Below are 17,310 nucleotides of genomic sequence, written 5' to 3'. Positions count from 1 at the left end.
CAGTTGCATGACTATGGGATGCAGCAGCAGTCAGGGGTTGGTCAGAAGGTAAATTAATGTTAATCTATTTAGTCCCTGTAGCAACCACAAAGGGCCTTCCTGGATTCAACTAAACATTCATATTTCAAGACTAGCGCCATACCACTCAGAAGAACAGAGGATAAGAACCACAGCTTCCCGGCATCAGAATATCCCAAGCTTCCTCTCAAGATTCCCATAAAATGAGTATGGAAGATGCCCTTGCTAAAAAGCCTCATGTCCCAGAGGAGCCAGTATCTCTCATAGCAAATGCACTAAAGGCATTCCCAGAAACAAGAGTCACCATACTCCAGGAAGTAAGAATGTTAATTTGCCAATCGGAGGTAATTTTTCTACAAGCGAGATTGCCTAGACATACACTCCACATCTTAACAGAACTAGACTAATCAGCAGTCACAATCTCATGCAGATATGGGAAAGATTTTGTTAACCCTCTACCCACAAACCCTCTGTGATTACTTCTGGGCAAAACAGTGCTCGAGGTAGAGGAGACAGCCTGTAGACTCCTTAGGGAAAGGAAAAAGGGTACATTCCAGTGTCTAAAAAGAAATGTATAATGACTGAAGCATATCAAGTGTTCAGAAGTGTAAAAGGTGTGGGAATGAGAAAGAAATGTCACAGAGAAGCAAGGGAGAATGTATCTTGCAGGACTATAGTTTAATGTAGAATCAGTAAAAGATTTGATGTAGGGAATGATGTAATCATACTTACATTTTAGAATGCAAAATTGAGCTACACTTGTGTGGAGCTCTAGCCAGAGATGCAAGGGAAAGAAGTGAGCGAGGTCATGTATTTATTTCCCTGGATTCTTCCCATAAGGTTTCCTGAATGGGCTTTGTCCCTTGACTAAGTGTCATTGCTCCTTCCCAGGTGGGTCCCTCTCAACAGCACAATCTCACCTGGGTTCTGGTAACCAGTACTCCTCTTGAGGGCTTCCCTAGTGGCTCAGCTAGTAAAGAATCCGCCTGTAACACAAGAGACCCCAGTTCAATCCCTGGGTTGGGAAGATCCCCTGGAAGAGGGCATGGCAACCCACTCCAGCATTCTTGCCTGGAGAATCCCCATGGACAGGGGATGGGGTTGCAAAGAATTGGACAGAACTGAGCAACTAAGCACAGCACTGCTCTTAAGATTGGCTCCAGAGTTGATGAACTATCTCATCTATCTTCCTTTCACATATATCCATATATAATCCCTTTATTGAAATTTTCTAGAACTATTTTAATTTTTACATGTGCCATCTATTGTCTAACTGGTCCTGCCCTGATCACAATGAGACAAACTATTGTTTTTGAAAATCAAGTTTTATTAGAACGTGACATGCTTATCGCTTATGTATAGTCTATGGCTGCATCCACACTACAACAGTGGAGCTTACAGATGTGACAGAGGCTGTATGGTCCACAAAGTCTAAAACATTTATCTGGTCCTTTATAGAAAAAGCTTGCAAATCCCTGTCCTACAGTCTGAGGGTAGCCTGAGCTGTAGACAAGACATACAACTTGATTGTGAAGGGAGAATTTCAGTGAAGACCGAATTTGCAGCCCTCACCAAAATCAGGATTTTGATAGAGAAGGACAGAGAGTTGGAATGGAGACATCTGGGTAAGATGCACTCAAGTTTATTTGACTGACAGATTTTACAGGGATTTTCTTGGCTTGCAAAAGCAGCACATTTCCTCCTGTTAAAAGGGAGAAGCATGCCCCTCTCTAGCTAGTCTAGAGTCTATACAGAGGCATCAACAGAGGCAGGTGTCCTACAAGCCTGGGTTTGTAGAACAGCATAAATCTAGTTTCCCTGGGTTGCCATAACAAAGTATTACAAACCAATTGGCTTAAATCAACAGAAATTTATTCTCTTGCAGTTCTGGGTGCTAGAAATTTGAAACATATTGGCAGGAACATACTCTGTCTCTGAGGATGCTAAGGAAGCATCCTTCCATGCCTCTCTTATAGTTTATGGCGATCTCTAACAATCCTTGGCATTCCTTGACCAAGGAGTCTCTCACTCTAATCTCTTCCTCACTTTACATGGTTTTCTCCCTTGTGTATCTATGTGTCTGTTTTAAATTGCCCTCTTCTTTTAGTGACACCAGTCACTTAAATACGTGCTGTGTCCATGCTAAGTCACTTCAGTCATGTCTGACTCTGTGACACTATGGACTGTAGCCCACCAGGCTCCTCTGTAAATGGGATTCTCCAGGCAAGAATACTGGAGTGGACTGCCATGCCCTCCTCGAGGGGATCTTCCCGACCCAGGATGGAACCCATGTCTTTTACATCTTCTACACTGGCAGGAGAGCTCTTTACCACTTGTGCCATGTGGGAATTCAAGTCACTGCCACCCAAATCTAGTATGGTCTCCTTTTACCTTGATTATATCTGCAAAGAACTTGTCAGGTGGTGATAAAGAGCCCTCCTGCCAATGCAGCAGATGTACAAAACATGGTTTCCATCGCTAGATTGGGAAGATTCCCTGGAGGAGTGTATGGCAACCCCCTCCAATATTCTTGCCTGGAGAATCCCATGGACAGAGGAGACTGGAGGTCTATAGTCCATAGGGTTGCACAGAGTCATACACGACTGAAGTGACTTGCTGCTGCTGCTGCTAAGTCGCTCCAGTCGTGTCCGACTCTGTGTGACCCCATAGACGGCAGCCCACCAGGCTCCCCCATCCCTGGGATTCTCCAGGCAAGAACATTGGAGTGGGTTGCCATTTCCTCCTCCAATGCATGAAAGTAAAAAGTGAAAGGGAAGTCGTTCAGTTGTGTCTGACTCTTAGCGACCCCATGGACTGCAGCCTACCAGGCTCCTCCATCCATGGGATTTTCCAGGCAAGAGTACTGGAGTGGGGTGCCATTAGCACACAGATATTCATTCCATCCACCCTTATATGAATAATTAAGCTCAAATCTCAGCATGGTCTAAGTAAGAAAATGCTGGCAGAATGCAGAATTCTAAGTGAGGAAAGGCTTAGAAAGTGAGCATGATAGATTGGGTCTGGTATATAAGATCCAACAGTCCACTGACTGGTGGTACTCACTGTTTACACAAGACAAAATATAATGTGATGGTGAGGCAATCACCAGCATTCATCAGAAGCTCAGAAATGTGGGCCAGGACTGACTAGAAAGGGTGCTGTTATAGATAAAGGCCTCGGTTCCCAGGATTATCTCACTTTGGGTCCAATATATCTGTGGACCTATCTAGTTATCATCTCAGTTCTGAATGCATAATTGGAATGGACACTTAGCAGGTCCCAGGATCCTTACACCGATTCCTTGACATATGGAATAAGAGCTGACAGAAAGGGTGAGAACAAGCCCCCATCCATCAGAGTTCTTAAAGCCAATGAGTGCCACACGCTGGCTACAATGGTAACGATCAGGGTCATCCCTAAAGGCTTAAAAGAGGCAAGCGTAATGGTCCCTACTACTACTACGTACGTCACCATTTAAGTCACCAATCTAGTCTTTGCAAAGTCCCATGAATCATACTGGAGGATAGTGTACTTATCCAAACAGGAGCCCTAATTGAAGTTGTTGTTCTAGGTATGGCATCTTTACTGAAACAGGTCAACTAAGCCTCTAGTTCATGTATGTGACTTTTGAACTTAGAGTATGTATGATTTTCAATATCTACCAGGAAGGAGCACCTGAAGTAGTTCACATTCACCTAGGATAGGCAGCAGTGTGTCTTCTCATTCTCACTTCAGAGATATGCTTAAGTGCTTGCCCTCTGTTACAATACATCCAAAGACAGTCTGGCTCATCTGAACGTTCCACAGGGCATCGTGTTAGAAAGATGGCAGTAAGCTGATCAGATCTGGTAAGCAAAGAAATACTCTGGATACTCAGGTTTAGAAGGTGGAAGATAATCAGTGGCTAGGATACTGGTGTAGTTTTTGGAGTCTAACAGTTTGAGGCCTGCCAGGTACCTCTTCCAAGGTAAAGTAAGAGTGACTGCATCTTGCCCCTCTGACCCTGGGTGAATAAAATGAACAAAACAGTTTGCTAGACCTCTTCCAGTTTTAGAGGCAGCATGTACTGCCCTTGAGAGTTCAGTTCTGGCTCATTGATCAGGTGAGCCAGAAGATTTCCCAGTTTTGAAAGGATCCCAGAGTGAGGTCAGAAAGGGCTCCACAGCTGAGTCCAAACACTCCCTGTGGAATTTTGAGAGATTTCCTAGTGATAAGACACAGACTAGCAATACATATATGATACTTTTTATATTTTCAAAACAACTTCCTCTATTGTTCTCTATTCAAAATTCTCAAATACTCTATTAACAGCAAGTAGATGATCCTTAGTAATCAATGGACTTTTCTCCACCCTGGCTTTGTCACGTCTCACAGAAAAGCAATTTTAGAAAGGACCAGAATCAGTGAAAATGAAGAGTTGTTTATGCTACTAACCTTTTTTGAATGTAAACATGAGAATAAAAGTGAGGAAATGGCAGCCTACTCCAGTGTTCTTGCCTGGAGAATCCCAGGGACGGGGGAGCCTGGTGGGCTGCCGTCTATGGGGTCACGAAGAGTCGGACACGACTGAGTGACTTCACTTTCACTTTTCACTTTCCTGCATTGGAGAAGGAAATGGCAACCCACTCCAGTGTTCTTGCCTGGAGAATCCCAGGGACGAGGGAGCCTGGTGGGCTGCCGTCTATGGGGTCACACAGAGTCGGACACGACTGAAGTGACTTAGCAACAGCAACAGCAATGAGAATAAAAAGAAATGAAAACAGGAGAAAAAAATACCTTTACTACAAAAACAAATATGAGAGTGAAGTTACTTTTCATCTTTTCTTTCCCTTATTATAAAACTGCTTCCATCTATTTTATGCAGAAGTGTAGAGTGTTGTTTAAATATTTTCCAAAGTAGGTAAGTTTTTTTTAAAAATTTAGTATTTACAACCAAATGCTTTAAAGAAAATAATGTCATAAAATTTGATCCATGTATATTACATAAATCAAAACATGACTGAATAACAATCCACATTCATATAATTTTTAATTTCCAATTTGCAAAGCATTTTAGCATATAAAATAAATAACCAATATATCTAAAAAGAAGAGATGAGTGAATTTTGTTATTCATTTGGAGAATGAAATTTAAGTACAGAGGTTTTTCTGGACAGGCTCAGAGAACTTAAAGTGAAGCCATCTACTAATATACTTTATAAAAGTGCATCCAACCAAGCTGGTATGTAATATGAAGTAAAAATTTCTGTCCCTATCTATTTTGGCACCTGAAAGGATTTATTTGTGCTTTTTAAAAATAGTCAAGCTTTATGCTAGGCCTGAGGATTCTAAAATGACTAAGATGATGGTTCTGCCCTTAAGGACACATACATACACTTTACACAAGGAATTATAACTATGATAATGATTATAATTATGATACAATATATGATAAGCTCTCAAGATAAACAAATTTTTGCCAACAACAACAAAAAGTAGTCATGAATTCTACATGAGGTTATGTAAGACTTACAAGAGTAGGGAATATATTTGATGGGAAATTAAAAGATGAGATAGATTTCATGAGACAGTGAAAAAAAGGAAGAGAGGAAGGTAAAGAAGCAGAGGGAATCCTAGAGAAGCATGAAAGCTTAAGGAGGTGTTCAAAGAATAAAAGAAGCCATTGAAACTGAGGAAGAAATGATTTGTGAAGAGGGGTGGGTGATGATCTAGTTTCATATTTTTAGTATAACAACATTAATTTTACTGTGAATACTAGAAATCAAAATGTCCATAAGACTTTTTAAAATGTCCATAAGATAAAAATAACACCTACCAGATCTTTGCGTTTTAGAAGTCTAGCAAAATATATGACAAATTTTGTAATGAGAAAAAGAAACATTTTTGACAAGTTAACATGTGATATTTAAATGTGCATTTTATTTTATGGCGTTATTTTTCATTACATCTCATGTATTTCATTTGTTTTATATCTGTGCTTTTTATTACCTTGGGGATAAGCATTTATATGAAGAGCATCATTTCTCCTAAAACACTAGTAGGAGCAGTTGGCATTTAATACCACTCTAAAGAATCATTTTCATAACCTCTCTTTAGGGAACTACATTTTAGGAGTAGAAAAAGTTTGAGGAAAATAAAAGCAGAAATGGGTTTGGAGAAGCAAAAATCAGTGAGAAATTGCTCAGTGAATATCAATCACATTCTACTACAGAGTTTGAGTATCACTAGATTTGAGGTCTCCTGCATTGCAGGTAGATTCTTTACCAACTGAGCTATCAGGGAAGCTTAGATTTGAGGCATGCATCTTTATTTATGGTACACTTTAAGAAGCTCATTTGAGACTAGGGAGCTTACTCCAAAGCTACAAGCTTGATATGTTCATATAATAAAAGAATTTCTACCTCACTACCCATACATGATAGCAACTATATAATACATGTCAGCATTCTTTATAAGTTGTGTAAGTCTTACCAAATGCAATAATAACCATCATCACTTGCTCAATAATATATTGATTATGAATAACCACTTAGAAATTATCCAATAAAAACTATGAAACAATATTTCTAGTGCTTATTCCATGTCAAGCACTCTGATAAGTCCTCTGTATACATTCTCTTATTTAGTATTTTCAACCACTCACTGGAGGCAAGGGGGATCCTAAATTTACAACTGAGGAAACTGACCTAGACAGGAAATTTGACTTGCACACAGAAATATAGGAAAGTAATATATAGATAATATAAACAAGACCTGAACAGAAGCAGTACTACTATCAAAGATTCAGATATTAACCATAAGAAATTAAACAACCATGACACCACCCTTATGGCAGAAAGTGAAGAGGAACTAAAAAGCCTGTTGAAAGTGAAAGTGGAGAGTGAAAAAGTTGGCTTAAAGCTCAACATTCAGAAAACTAAGATCATGGCATCTGGCCCCATCACTTCATGGCAAATAGATGGGGAAACAGTGGAAACAGCATCAGACTTCATTTTGGGAGGCTCCAAAATCACTGCAGATGGTGACTGCAGCCATGAAATTAAAAGACGCTTACTCCTTAGAAGGAAAGTTACGACCAACCTAGATGGCATATCGAAAAGCAGAGACATTACTTTGCCAACAAAGGTCCTTCTGGTCAAGGCTATGGGTTTTCCAGTGGTCATGTATGGATGTGAGAGTTGGACTGTGAGGAAAGCTGAGCACCAAAGAATTGATGCTTTTGAACTGTGGTGTTGGAGAAGACTCTTGAGAGTCCCTTGGACTGCAAGGAGATCCAACCAGTCCATCCTAAAGGAGATCAGTCCTGGGTGTTCATTGGAGGGACTGATGTTGAAGCCAAAACTCCAATACTTTGGCCACCTCATGCGAAGAATTGACTCACTGGAAAAGACCCTGATACTGGGAGGGATTGGGAGCAGGAGGAGAAGGGGACGACAGAGGATGAGATGGCTGGATGGCATCACCGACTCGATGGACATGAGTTTGGGTAAATTCCGGGAGTTGGTGATGGACAGGGAGGCCTGGCGTGCTGTGATTCATGGGGTCACAAATAGTCCAGACATGACTGAGCGACTGAACTGAACTGAACTGAAGAATAAAAAATGACCCAATATATAAATGAGAAAAAGATTTGAACATACACTTCATCAAAGACATATGGCTGGCAAGAAATATGTGAAAATATACTAAACATCACTAATTATTATGGAAGTGCAAACTAAAAATACAATGAAATACCAGTATACACTTTCCCTGGTGGCTCAGCAGTAAAGAATCTGCCTGCACTGCAAGAGCCACAGGAGACCCGTGTTCCATCCCTGAGTCGGAGGCATCCCCTGGAGAAAGGCACAGCAACCCACTCCAGTATTCTTGCCTGGAAAATTCCATGGACAGAAAAGCCTGGTGGGCTACAGTCCACGGGGTGGCAAAGAGTCGGAAACAACTGAAGCTACTTAGCATGCACGCACCAGTATACACCTACTGCAATACTGGCAACTATTTCCATATTTAAATTTGTAAAAATAACCAGAAAGTCAATTTATAAACATCCTCTTTGGATGTGGACCTTTATTTACTCTCAGATGAATCAGTGTTGATTTTTGTTTTATCCTATTTCACTGCCTTGTCTCCCCCATCTCTTGGTCCTTGGACAGAAAAAGGTCAGAGAGGGAGGCCAAGTAAGGTTTGACTCAAGTCACAGCATCTACTTTTTCGACAGCATTTTAAACTTAGATGAAATAGTAAATTAGAAACGCCCAAGACCAGAAACCTCGCGTCGACGATGGGGGCAATGTTTATAACTGTTATCAGCCTTTTCCCCACCGCGAATGACGCGCGCCCGCCCCGCAGCAGCCCTCCGCCTGGAATTCGGTGAGTATGGAAGCAAAGGGGCGTGTGACGCAGTCGCTGTCGCCTAAGGCTGCGTTCTGATTCAGATCTGGTGCCCGGGCGGCGCTTGACTGCGCGCTGAGCCGGCCTGGCCTCAGTTTCCCTACTTCTAAATAGGGGAGGCCATGCTACCCTGTTTCTTGTTCCTGCCCAAGCACATCAGCACATCGTTGGTGTTCCTGCGCAGTGCGCGCCACGGCTTCGCTTTGCTGCCGCGCTGGGTCCCCAGGCTGTCCTCGGATTACCCGCCCGCTGCCCCTATCCGCCTGCTGGCCGCAGCCGCCTCTTCCCGGGGGCCGGCGGATGGCGCCGGCGCCCCCTCCCGGGTGCGCCAGAACTTCCACCCGGACTCCGAGGCCGCCATTAATCGCCAGATCAACCTGGAGCTGTATGCCTCCTACGTGTACTTGTCCATGGCCTATTACTTCTCCCGAGATGACGTGGCCTTGCACAACTTTGCCAGATATTTCCTTCGACTGTCCCGGGAGGAGACCGAGCACGCGGAGAAGCTGATGAGGCTGCAGAACCAGCGGGGAGGACTGATCTGCTTGCAGGACATCAAGAAACCGGACCAGAACGACTGGAAGAGTGGGCTGAATGCAATGGAGTGTGCTCTGCTCTTGGAAAAGAATGTGAACCAGTCGTTGCTGGAATTGCACACTCTGGCTTCAGACAAAGGTGACCCCCATTTGTGCGATTTCCTAGAAACCCACTATCTGAATGAGCAGGTGAAGTCTATCAAAGAACTAGGTGACCACGTGAATAACTTGGTTAAGATGGGGGCCCCCGAGTCTGGTCTGGCAGAGTACCTTTTTGACAAGCATACCCTTGGAAATGAAAACAATCACAACTAACCCAAAGGCTGCCTTCACAAACAAGGTGTGCCAGAACCCAGAGGCAGCTGTTTCCTCCTTTCTTTTTATATTCTTCTCTTATAATGTCTCAATAAAGTGATTTGTAGAGAAAATGTATTTAGCTCCATGTTAACAATGGCTGTTTGCCCAGCATCAAGATGATTTTCCCAGCCCAGAATGAGATGGTATAAAAAAGACTGCAAAAAAGCTACTGAAATAGATGCAAACTAAATTTTTACAGTTACCAAATATTATTCCAGACCATGACCCTGCAATAAATATCGATGAATTTCAACTCAACAAATGCCTGTTATTTTCAAGACTTTATGTTAAAGGCTAAAGTGGAAACATGTGTAAGATAAAGATGCAAATAACTGTAGCAAGATGAAGGATATGTAGTACTGCAAAAATAATCCGAGCAAAGTTCTGTAACAAGTTTTACCCTTTTCTAAAAGTGCAATCTGTTTTTGAAGGATTTTGTGATCAACCAAATTCAAGAAAAGCTAAAAAAGTATAAATGCTGGATTTGGAAAGACACAATGTGTGCTAACACTTTCAGGGCTCTGGTAAATCTTGAAATTAAAAACAAAATCCAAACCAAAAAAATTATTGGTTTATTTTTCATTTAGCTCAGTGTTTCCCAAACAAACCCAATCTCAGCTAGCTTTTCATGGTAGCAATGATAATATAACCATACCTATGTATCTGATAATAGACTATACAGCCTCCCTTTTAACATACCAAAAAGAGTGAATACATTGCAGAAAACACATTCCTGTGGCCTTTAAAGTGAAGCTGAAAGAACATTAGGATGGAAAAGTCAAGAAGGGATCCAGAGTAAAAGAAGCATCAGCTGGGCAGATGTTTTCTTGGGGAGGTGGGAGAAGGGGCGATAAAGTGAGTAGAATACAGTATGTCCCCTACATACGAACCTTTAAGTTTCGAGCGTTCAAAGATGCAAGCATGCATTCACATGTCCAATCATGTTAAGTTAGTTCATGTGTTTGGCGTACTTTGTCACATGTGTGCATCCTCTGCAAGTGGTTGTGCTTTTGTGTACTTTACTGTATAGCACTGTATAGAGTGTCTTCCCTGGTGACTCAGATGGTAAAGAATCTGCCTGCAATGCGGGAGACCAGGGTTTGATCCCTGGGTCAGGGAGATTCCCTGGAGAAGGAAATGACAACCCACTCCAGTATTCTTGCCTGGAGAATTTAATGAACAGAGGAGCCTGGCGGGCTACAGTCCATAGGGTCACAAATAGTCGGACTGAGTTACTAGCTCACATGCGCGCACACACACACACACTACATAGAGTATAGTAGTACAGTATCTTTTTAAGTAGAATTGAATCCAGCAAGAAACCAGAACCTGTGCCAGCAGCACCAGGCATGAGTGAAATTGCAGTTCGTCCTCCATCTTCTATTGCAAATGGATCCTTCAACTCTGTTTTCTCCCACCTTGTCTCCATCCTCCAGCCAGTATCTCTTCTTGGCCTTTTTGCTCAATACCAGCCAGCCCCTGTATGCCAGATGTTATACTGCCCTACTGTACTTTTCAAGGTACTAAACTGTAAGATTAGAAACATCGTAGTTTTTGTCTTTTGTGTATTATTTATGTGAAAAGCAGTATAAACCATTACAGTACAGTACTATATGCAATTGTGTTAGTTGGATTACTAGGCTAACCTTGTTGGACTTACTAACAAATTGGGCTTACAAACTTGCCCTTGGAATGGAACTCATTCGTATGTAGGGGACTTAATGTATTTTGGTCAGTAGACCTTTGGCTAGACTAAGAGTGCTGGGTGGTGTTTGGAAAGATGGGCTAAAGCCCAACTACGGAGGTGAGAAGGAAAGGTTAGGTTCAGTTTAGGGAGCAATGGCAGTGCTTCAAAGGGATCCCAACAGAAGAATGCTGTGCTAAATGTTGAACAATCAGAAGTTTAGTTGTAGAGAATAAAAATCTGAAAACAACCTCAATGTTGGTGTTAGTTTGGGTCCTCTGAGAAACAGATGCCAAGATGGGATTAAGTGCAGGGAAGAACTGTATTAGGGAAAAAATAAAGGATGTTGAAAGGAAATGGGAAAAGAGCTGGGAGAAGCAGAGAGAGACTTCAGACTCTGTGTGAGTCTGATCCTGAGAGAAGGAAGAAAGAGAAGTTGTACATAGTTCTCCAGGAAATTCTACAATTGAATAGAGTAGAGAGAGACCTGTCTGGGAGACCTCCAGCTAAAATTGCTCATCAGAAGAATATCAAGCATCCGAGAAATGGGCCTGCTTATGTACACTTCTGGCATTCAGTTATTGACTAGGAGTGATCTGTAAGAGGGGCTTCCCAGGTGGCTCAGTGGTAAAGAATCTGCCTGCTTATGCAGGAGACGCAGGAGACACAGGTCCAATCTCTGGGTTGGGAAGATCCCATGGTGGAGGAAATGGCAACCCACTCCAGTATTCTTGCCTGAAGACTCCCATAGACAGAAAAGTCTTGGTGGGTTAGTCCATAGGCTTGCAAAGAGTCATGGCCATAGGAAGTGCAGCCTTGCAACAAACTAAGGGATGGATCGATTTTAGAGCACAACAGCTTGGGTCTTTGGCAAATTGTGCACCCTTCAGTACCAGATTTGAGAGCTACACACACATGACTGCACAAACTCAACAAAACAATTTAAAACCACATACTTGGAAATGTTCTGCAGCTATTAAATACAATTTTGTCAAACACATAATGAGGTGGACAGAAATTCACAATGTGTTATCTTAAAAATAAGCATATTGCAAGGTAGGGTTATATTATATAATTGCATATGTATAGACTTCCAGGGGAAATTATATAAAATATATGCATATAAAAATGGAAATATATATACCAACAAATGTAACTGGAAAATCTCTTAGTGATGTTGTGTTTGATATTTATTTTCTTTAGCTACTTGTCTTTTTAAAATAAATTTCTTATCATGGGCACCAATTATCATAATGATAGAAAAGTAAAACTATAAAATAAAGCAAAAAGGGCTGAACCATGTTGAAACCAAAGAATATAGAAACAAAGACATGCTGGAGAGAGTTTAGAGATAGAATCTTTTTAATTTTGCAGATGCTTTAATGAAGAGAATTCAGAAGTGGGGTATAGGAAGAAAATGTGTAGAGTTCAAACCACAGAATAGACAAGTTGAAAAAAAGCAGGAATCACAACAAGAGGAATAATTGAGGTTGGAGAGTCCATGATGATTTGCTTTTGATTATGTGGATCAATCTCACTATACAGTCTATACTTAAGTTGGTTTATCTTGCCTCACAGGAGTGCTATTACATTTCTGCAGAAAATGTCCTCTTCAGTTCCTCTAGATGAGTGTATTTCAAACTGCATATTGCAGCCTATAGATGTGTCATAAGATTAGTGAGTTGCTATCCACCTTTTGTTAATAAAATAGAATTGAAGTGAAAGTAAGTGAAGTAAGGATATTGTATCCTGAAATTCTTAGTGTGTGCGTGTTTTCATGTATTTACATCTTGGATAGTGATATTTCTTATTCTATGTTTCTGTCAAAAACATTCAATAGCCATTATCCTAGAAAATTATTATACATTCTCATCTCAAATCTCTCAGTCTCCTCTCCTTCCACAATGTCATTTGATAAGCCTCTTATTTCACTGAAAATTCAGAAGTAATCACAGAAGAACTTCACATATTCTCCTCATTGAATTGATTACATATTTGCCCCGGTGTTCACATATAAAGCACTTTATTCTGCTACAAAGGTTGAAGCATATATTTTGCTTTCTAAAACCAATCTCCTGCTTTGCCCTGAGTCCCAACCCTCCCACACACTCAAGGACAAAAGGACGTCACACCTACAATTATTCTTTCATTTTCTATTGGTTGGTTCCCATAAGAAACAAAAATAGTGTTATTTTTCCTAATAAAAAATTTCACCTTTGGATCTACATTCCTTTTTGCAAACACTAAGTTACCACTTTCTCTTTTACAATGAAAGTTGAAAAAGTTGTTCCTGCTTCCTGGGTCCAATTTTTCTGTTCTCTTTGGTACCTCCCAAGTAAGGCTGTGTTCACTGTTCACCACACCAACCTTGTTTTGTTTTGTTTTGTTTTGTTGTCAAGATCATCAGTAATGAACATTGGAGTACATGTGTGCTTTTCAATTATGGTTTTCTCAGAGTAGATGCCCATTAGTGGGATTTCTGGGTCATACTGTAGTTTTATTCCTAGTTTTTAAAGAAATTTACATATTGTTCTCCACAGTGGCTGTACCAATCCACATTTCCACAACAGTGCAAGAGGGCTCCCTTTTCTCCATATCCTCCCTGGGATTTATTGCTTGTAGATTTTTTTATATTGGCCATTCTGACTAGTGTGAGGTGATACCTCACTGTAGCCTTGACTCACATTTCTCTAATAACTAGTGATGTTGAGTAGCTTTTCATGTGCTCTATGGCCATCTGTATATCCTTCTTGGAGAAGTGTCTGTCTAAGTTTTACACCCATTTTTTTAACAGTAGCTAGGACATGGAACGGAGAAGGCAATGGTACCCCACTCCAGTACTCTTGCTTGGAAAACCCCATGGACGGAGGAGCCTGGAAGGCTGCAGTCCATGGGGTAGCTGAGGGTCTGACACGACTCAGCGACTTCACTTTCACTTTTCACTTTCATGCATTGGAGAAGGAAATGGCAACCCACTCCCGTGTTCTTGCCTGGAGAATCCCAGGGACGGGGGAGCCTGGTGGGCTGCCATCTATGGGGTCGCACAGAGTCGGACATGACTGAAGCAACTTAGCAGCAGCAGCAGCTGTGAAATTGATGAACATAGAGTTTGTTATGCAGGGTAAAGTAAGTCAGAAAGAGAAAAATAAATACAGTATATTAGCGCATATATATGGGATCTAGAAAAAATGGTGTTGATGCACCTGTTTGAAGGAAAGGAATGGAGATACAGAATGGACTTTTGGACATAGTGAGGGAAGGAAAGAGTGGGATGAATGGAGAAAGTAGCATCAGCATATACACACTACCATGAATAAAACAGCTGGTGAGAAGTTGCTATATAATATAGAGTTCAACCTAGTGCTTTGTGATAACCTAGAGGGGTGAATGGCACCCCACTCCAGTACTCTTGCCTGGAAAATCCCATGGATGGAGGAGCCTGGTAGGCTGCAGTACATGGGGTCACGAAGAGTCGGACACGACTGAGCAACTTCACTTTCACTTTTCATGCATTGGAGAAGGAAATGGCAACCCACTCCAATGTTCTTGCCTGGAGAATCCCAGGGACAGGGAAGCCTGGTGGGCTGCCATCTATGGGGTCGCACAGAGTCGGACATGACTGAAGTGACTTAGCAGCAGCAGAGGGGTGAGAGGGAGGTTCAGGAGGGAGCAGATATATGTATAATTATGGCTGATTTGCACTGTTGTATGGTAGAAGCCAACATAACATTGTAAAGCAATTAAGCTCCAATTAAAAAAATAAATTATGTATGTAAATATTTATTGATATTTCCCCTTAGATGTTTCATTGTTGTTGCTTAGTCGCTCAGTCATGTCTGACTCTTTGCAGGCCTATGAACTGCAGCATGCCAGGCTTCCCTGTCATTCACCATCTCCTGGAGCTTGCTCAAACTCATGTCCATTGAGTCTGTAATGCCATCCAACCATCTCATCCTCTGTTGTCCCCTTCTCCTCATGCCCTCAATCGTTTCCAGCAACAAGGTCTTTTCTAATGAATCAGCTCTTTGCATTAGGTGGTCAAAGTATTGGAGCTTAAGCTTCAGCATCAGTCCTTCCAATGAATATTCAGGACTGATTTCCCTTAGGATTGGCTCATTTGATCTCCTGGCAATCCAGGGGACTCTCAAGAGTTTTCTCCAACACTACAGCTCAAAAGCATCAATTCTTCTGCACTCAGCTTTCTTTATGGTCCAACTCTCATTTCCAAACATGACTATTGGAAAAACCATAACATTGACTAGATGGACCTTTGTTGGCAAAGTGATGTCTCTGCTATCTAGGTTTGTCATAGCTTTTCTTCCAAGGAGCAAGCATCTTTTAATTTCATGGCTGCAGTCACCATCTGCAGTATTTTGGAGCCCAAGAAAATAAAGTCTGTCACAGTTTCCATTGTTTTTCCATCTATTTGCCATGAAGTGATAGGATTGGATGTCATAATCTTAGTTTTTTGAATGTTGAGTTTTAAGGCAGCTTTTTCACTCTTCTCTTTCACTTTCATCAAGAGGCTCTTTAGTTCCTCTTCACTTTCTGCCATAAGGGTGGTGTCATCTGCATATCTGAGGTTATTGCTATTTCTCCTGGCAATCTTGATTCCAGCTTTTGCTTTATCCAGCCCTGGTTCCACAGGCTGTACTCTGCATAGAAGTTAAATAAGCAAGATGACAATATACAGCCTTGATGTACTACTTTCTCAATTTGGAACCAATCCACTGTTCCATGTCTGGTTCTAACTGTTGCTTCTTAACCTGCATACAGATTTCTCAAGAGGCAGTTAAGGTGGTCTGATATTGAATATGAAATGTCTACGAAACATAGACATCAAAAACATACACTTGATTTCTCCATCCTTCACAACCTAGTTAAAATCTTTTGCTTAATAGTAAAATAAAATTCCATTCTACCAGTTTCTAGGGTCTTGTCATTCTTGACCGCTCGCTTTCTCTCATACCTTCTACTAGACATTCAGCAAAATCCTGAATCTTACCAATGCTAACAATTTTCATCTTGCCCCTTTAGTACAAACTCCTGTCTTTTTATCCCCCTGCATTATTTTCTGTAACACTGGTTACCTGAAAGTTATCCACATAGAGATCATAAGTAAAATTGAAAAGGCTGAAGTGACAAAGAAGAGAGGATATATTAATAAAAAGAAAGACAGCAGAGGTGGGTCCAGACAGAGACACTTGGAAAATTAAAGCAGCTCTATATTTAGGGGATATTAGATGAAGAAACCTTGACAGGATACAGAAAAAGAACATAAAAATATCAAAACCAAAAAAAAAAAACAAAACACTTTTCTTGGAAGCCATGGTAGTAGAGAGAGTTTCCATCAAATGCTATAGAGCTTAATTAGGTTGTGGGTTGAAAGGCATCAAATTATATTCTATTTAAAATTATTACAAAAAAGTGGCTACATTTCCCTGTGCTGTAAAATACATCCCTGGCCTGTTGTTTGTTTGTTTGTTTTTCACAAAGCAGATTGTGTCTCTAAAGCCCATATCCCTATCATGCCCTTCCTTCCTCCCCTCCCCTCACTGGTAACTATTAGGATTTTTTTTATTGTAAATCATTAATTCTTCAATTTAAAAAAGGGGCATCAGAGTTGGCAAATCAGTAACTCATTTGTTATTTCAGAATAGTGGCTTTAGGAGTGGTGGAGGTAGAAAGCCATATTCATGGGGGTAAACAGGTAGAGAATATAAAATTCTTATTTGAAAAGTTTTTCTTTTTTAAGTAATTGAAGCTACTAGAGGGTACAGAATGGCTATGAGTGCTTTCAGGACAAGAAAAGCTAGTAAAAAGAAAAGATTTGAGAAGCAAGTGATAGAGTCAGGTTCTAGTGGAGAATGGAGCACAAGATTAAAAGAAAACCTAGGTATGACCTGGAAAGACATGTCCTCCAAAAACAGAATGAATAAAAGAGGAAGAAATTAAACTTTAAGAAAATAAACTTTAAGATGAAGTGAAAGTCACTTCACCCTGGCTGAACTCAATCTTCCAAATAAAGTGAGGCAGGAGATAGATGGGTCTCAGGCTGAGAAGCTGGAGTTTGTGCCCTGTGGACAGATACTTCAAGATGAAGAAGAGAAGGGGCTAAGCCCTGACCAGACGAAAGACCACACTTCTCATTCTTGAAGTCAAGGAGACCTTCCCACCTACACACGCACAGGAAGGCTTCTTGGAATTCAAAAAGGGAGGGGGTACCACCCCAGAGTAGTGATGTCAACCAGCTCATAGGCCTCTTTGCTAGAATCCATCCTGTCTAAAAGATCCATCAACGCATGTGGGAGGACCCGGAGATAT

The 17,310-nt window shown here is 41.1% G+C and overlaps 1 protein-coding gene across 1 annotated transcript; it reads left to right on the top strand.

Annotated features, from left to right (window-relative positions):
• Positions 1-8,456: 8,456 nt before the first annotated feature.
• On the top strand, positions 8,457-9,849 carry FTMT (ferritin mitochondrial). Its single transcript, XM_019963611.2, has one exon. The coding sequence runs from the start codon at positions 8,532-8,534 to the stop codon at positions 9,258-9,260; it is 729 nt and encodes a 242-aa protein (XP_019819170.2). The 5' UTR covers positions 8,457-8,531; the 3' UTR covers positions 9,261-9,849.
• The last annotated feature ends 7,461 nt before the right edge of the window (positions 9,850-17,310 follow it).

Source organism: Bos indicus, chromosome 7, assembly GCF_029378745.1.
Source record: "Bos indicus isolate NIAB-ARS_2022 breed Sahiwal x Tharparkar chromosome 7, NIAB-ARS_B.indTharparkar_mat_pri_1.0, whole genome shotgun sequence".
Lineage (NCBI taxonomy): Eukaryota > Metazoa > Chordata > Mammalia > Artiodactyla > Bovidae > Bos > Bos indicus.
Note: the sequence above shows the minus strand (reverse complement) of the source record. Positions and strands in the feature narration are given on the sequence as shown.

Excerpts from the sequence above, each read along its gene's own strand:
- FTMT (XM_019963611.2), top strand. The coding sequence starts at position 8,532 with ATGCTACCCTGTTTCTTGTTCCTGCCCAAGCACATCAGCACATCGTTG.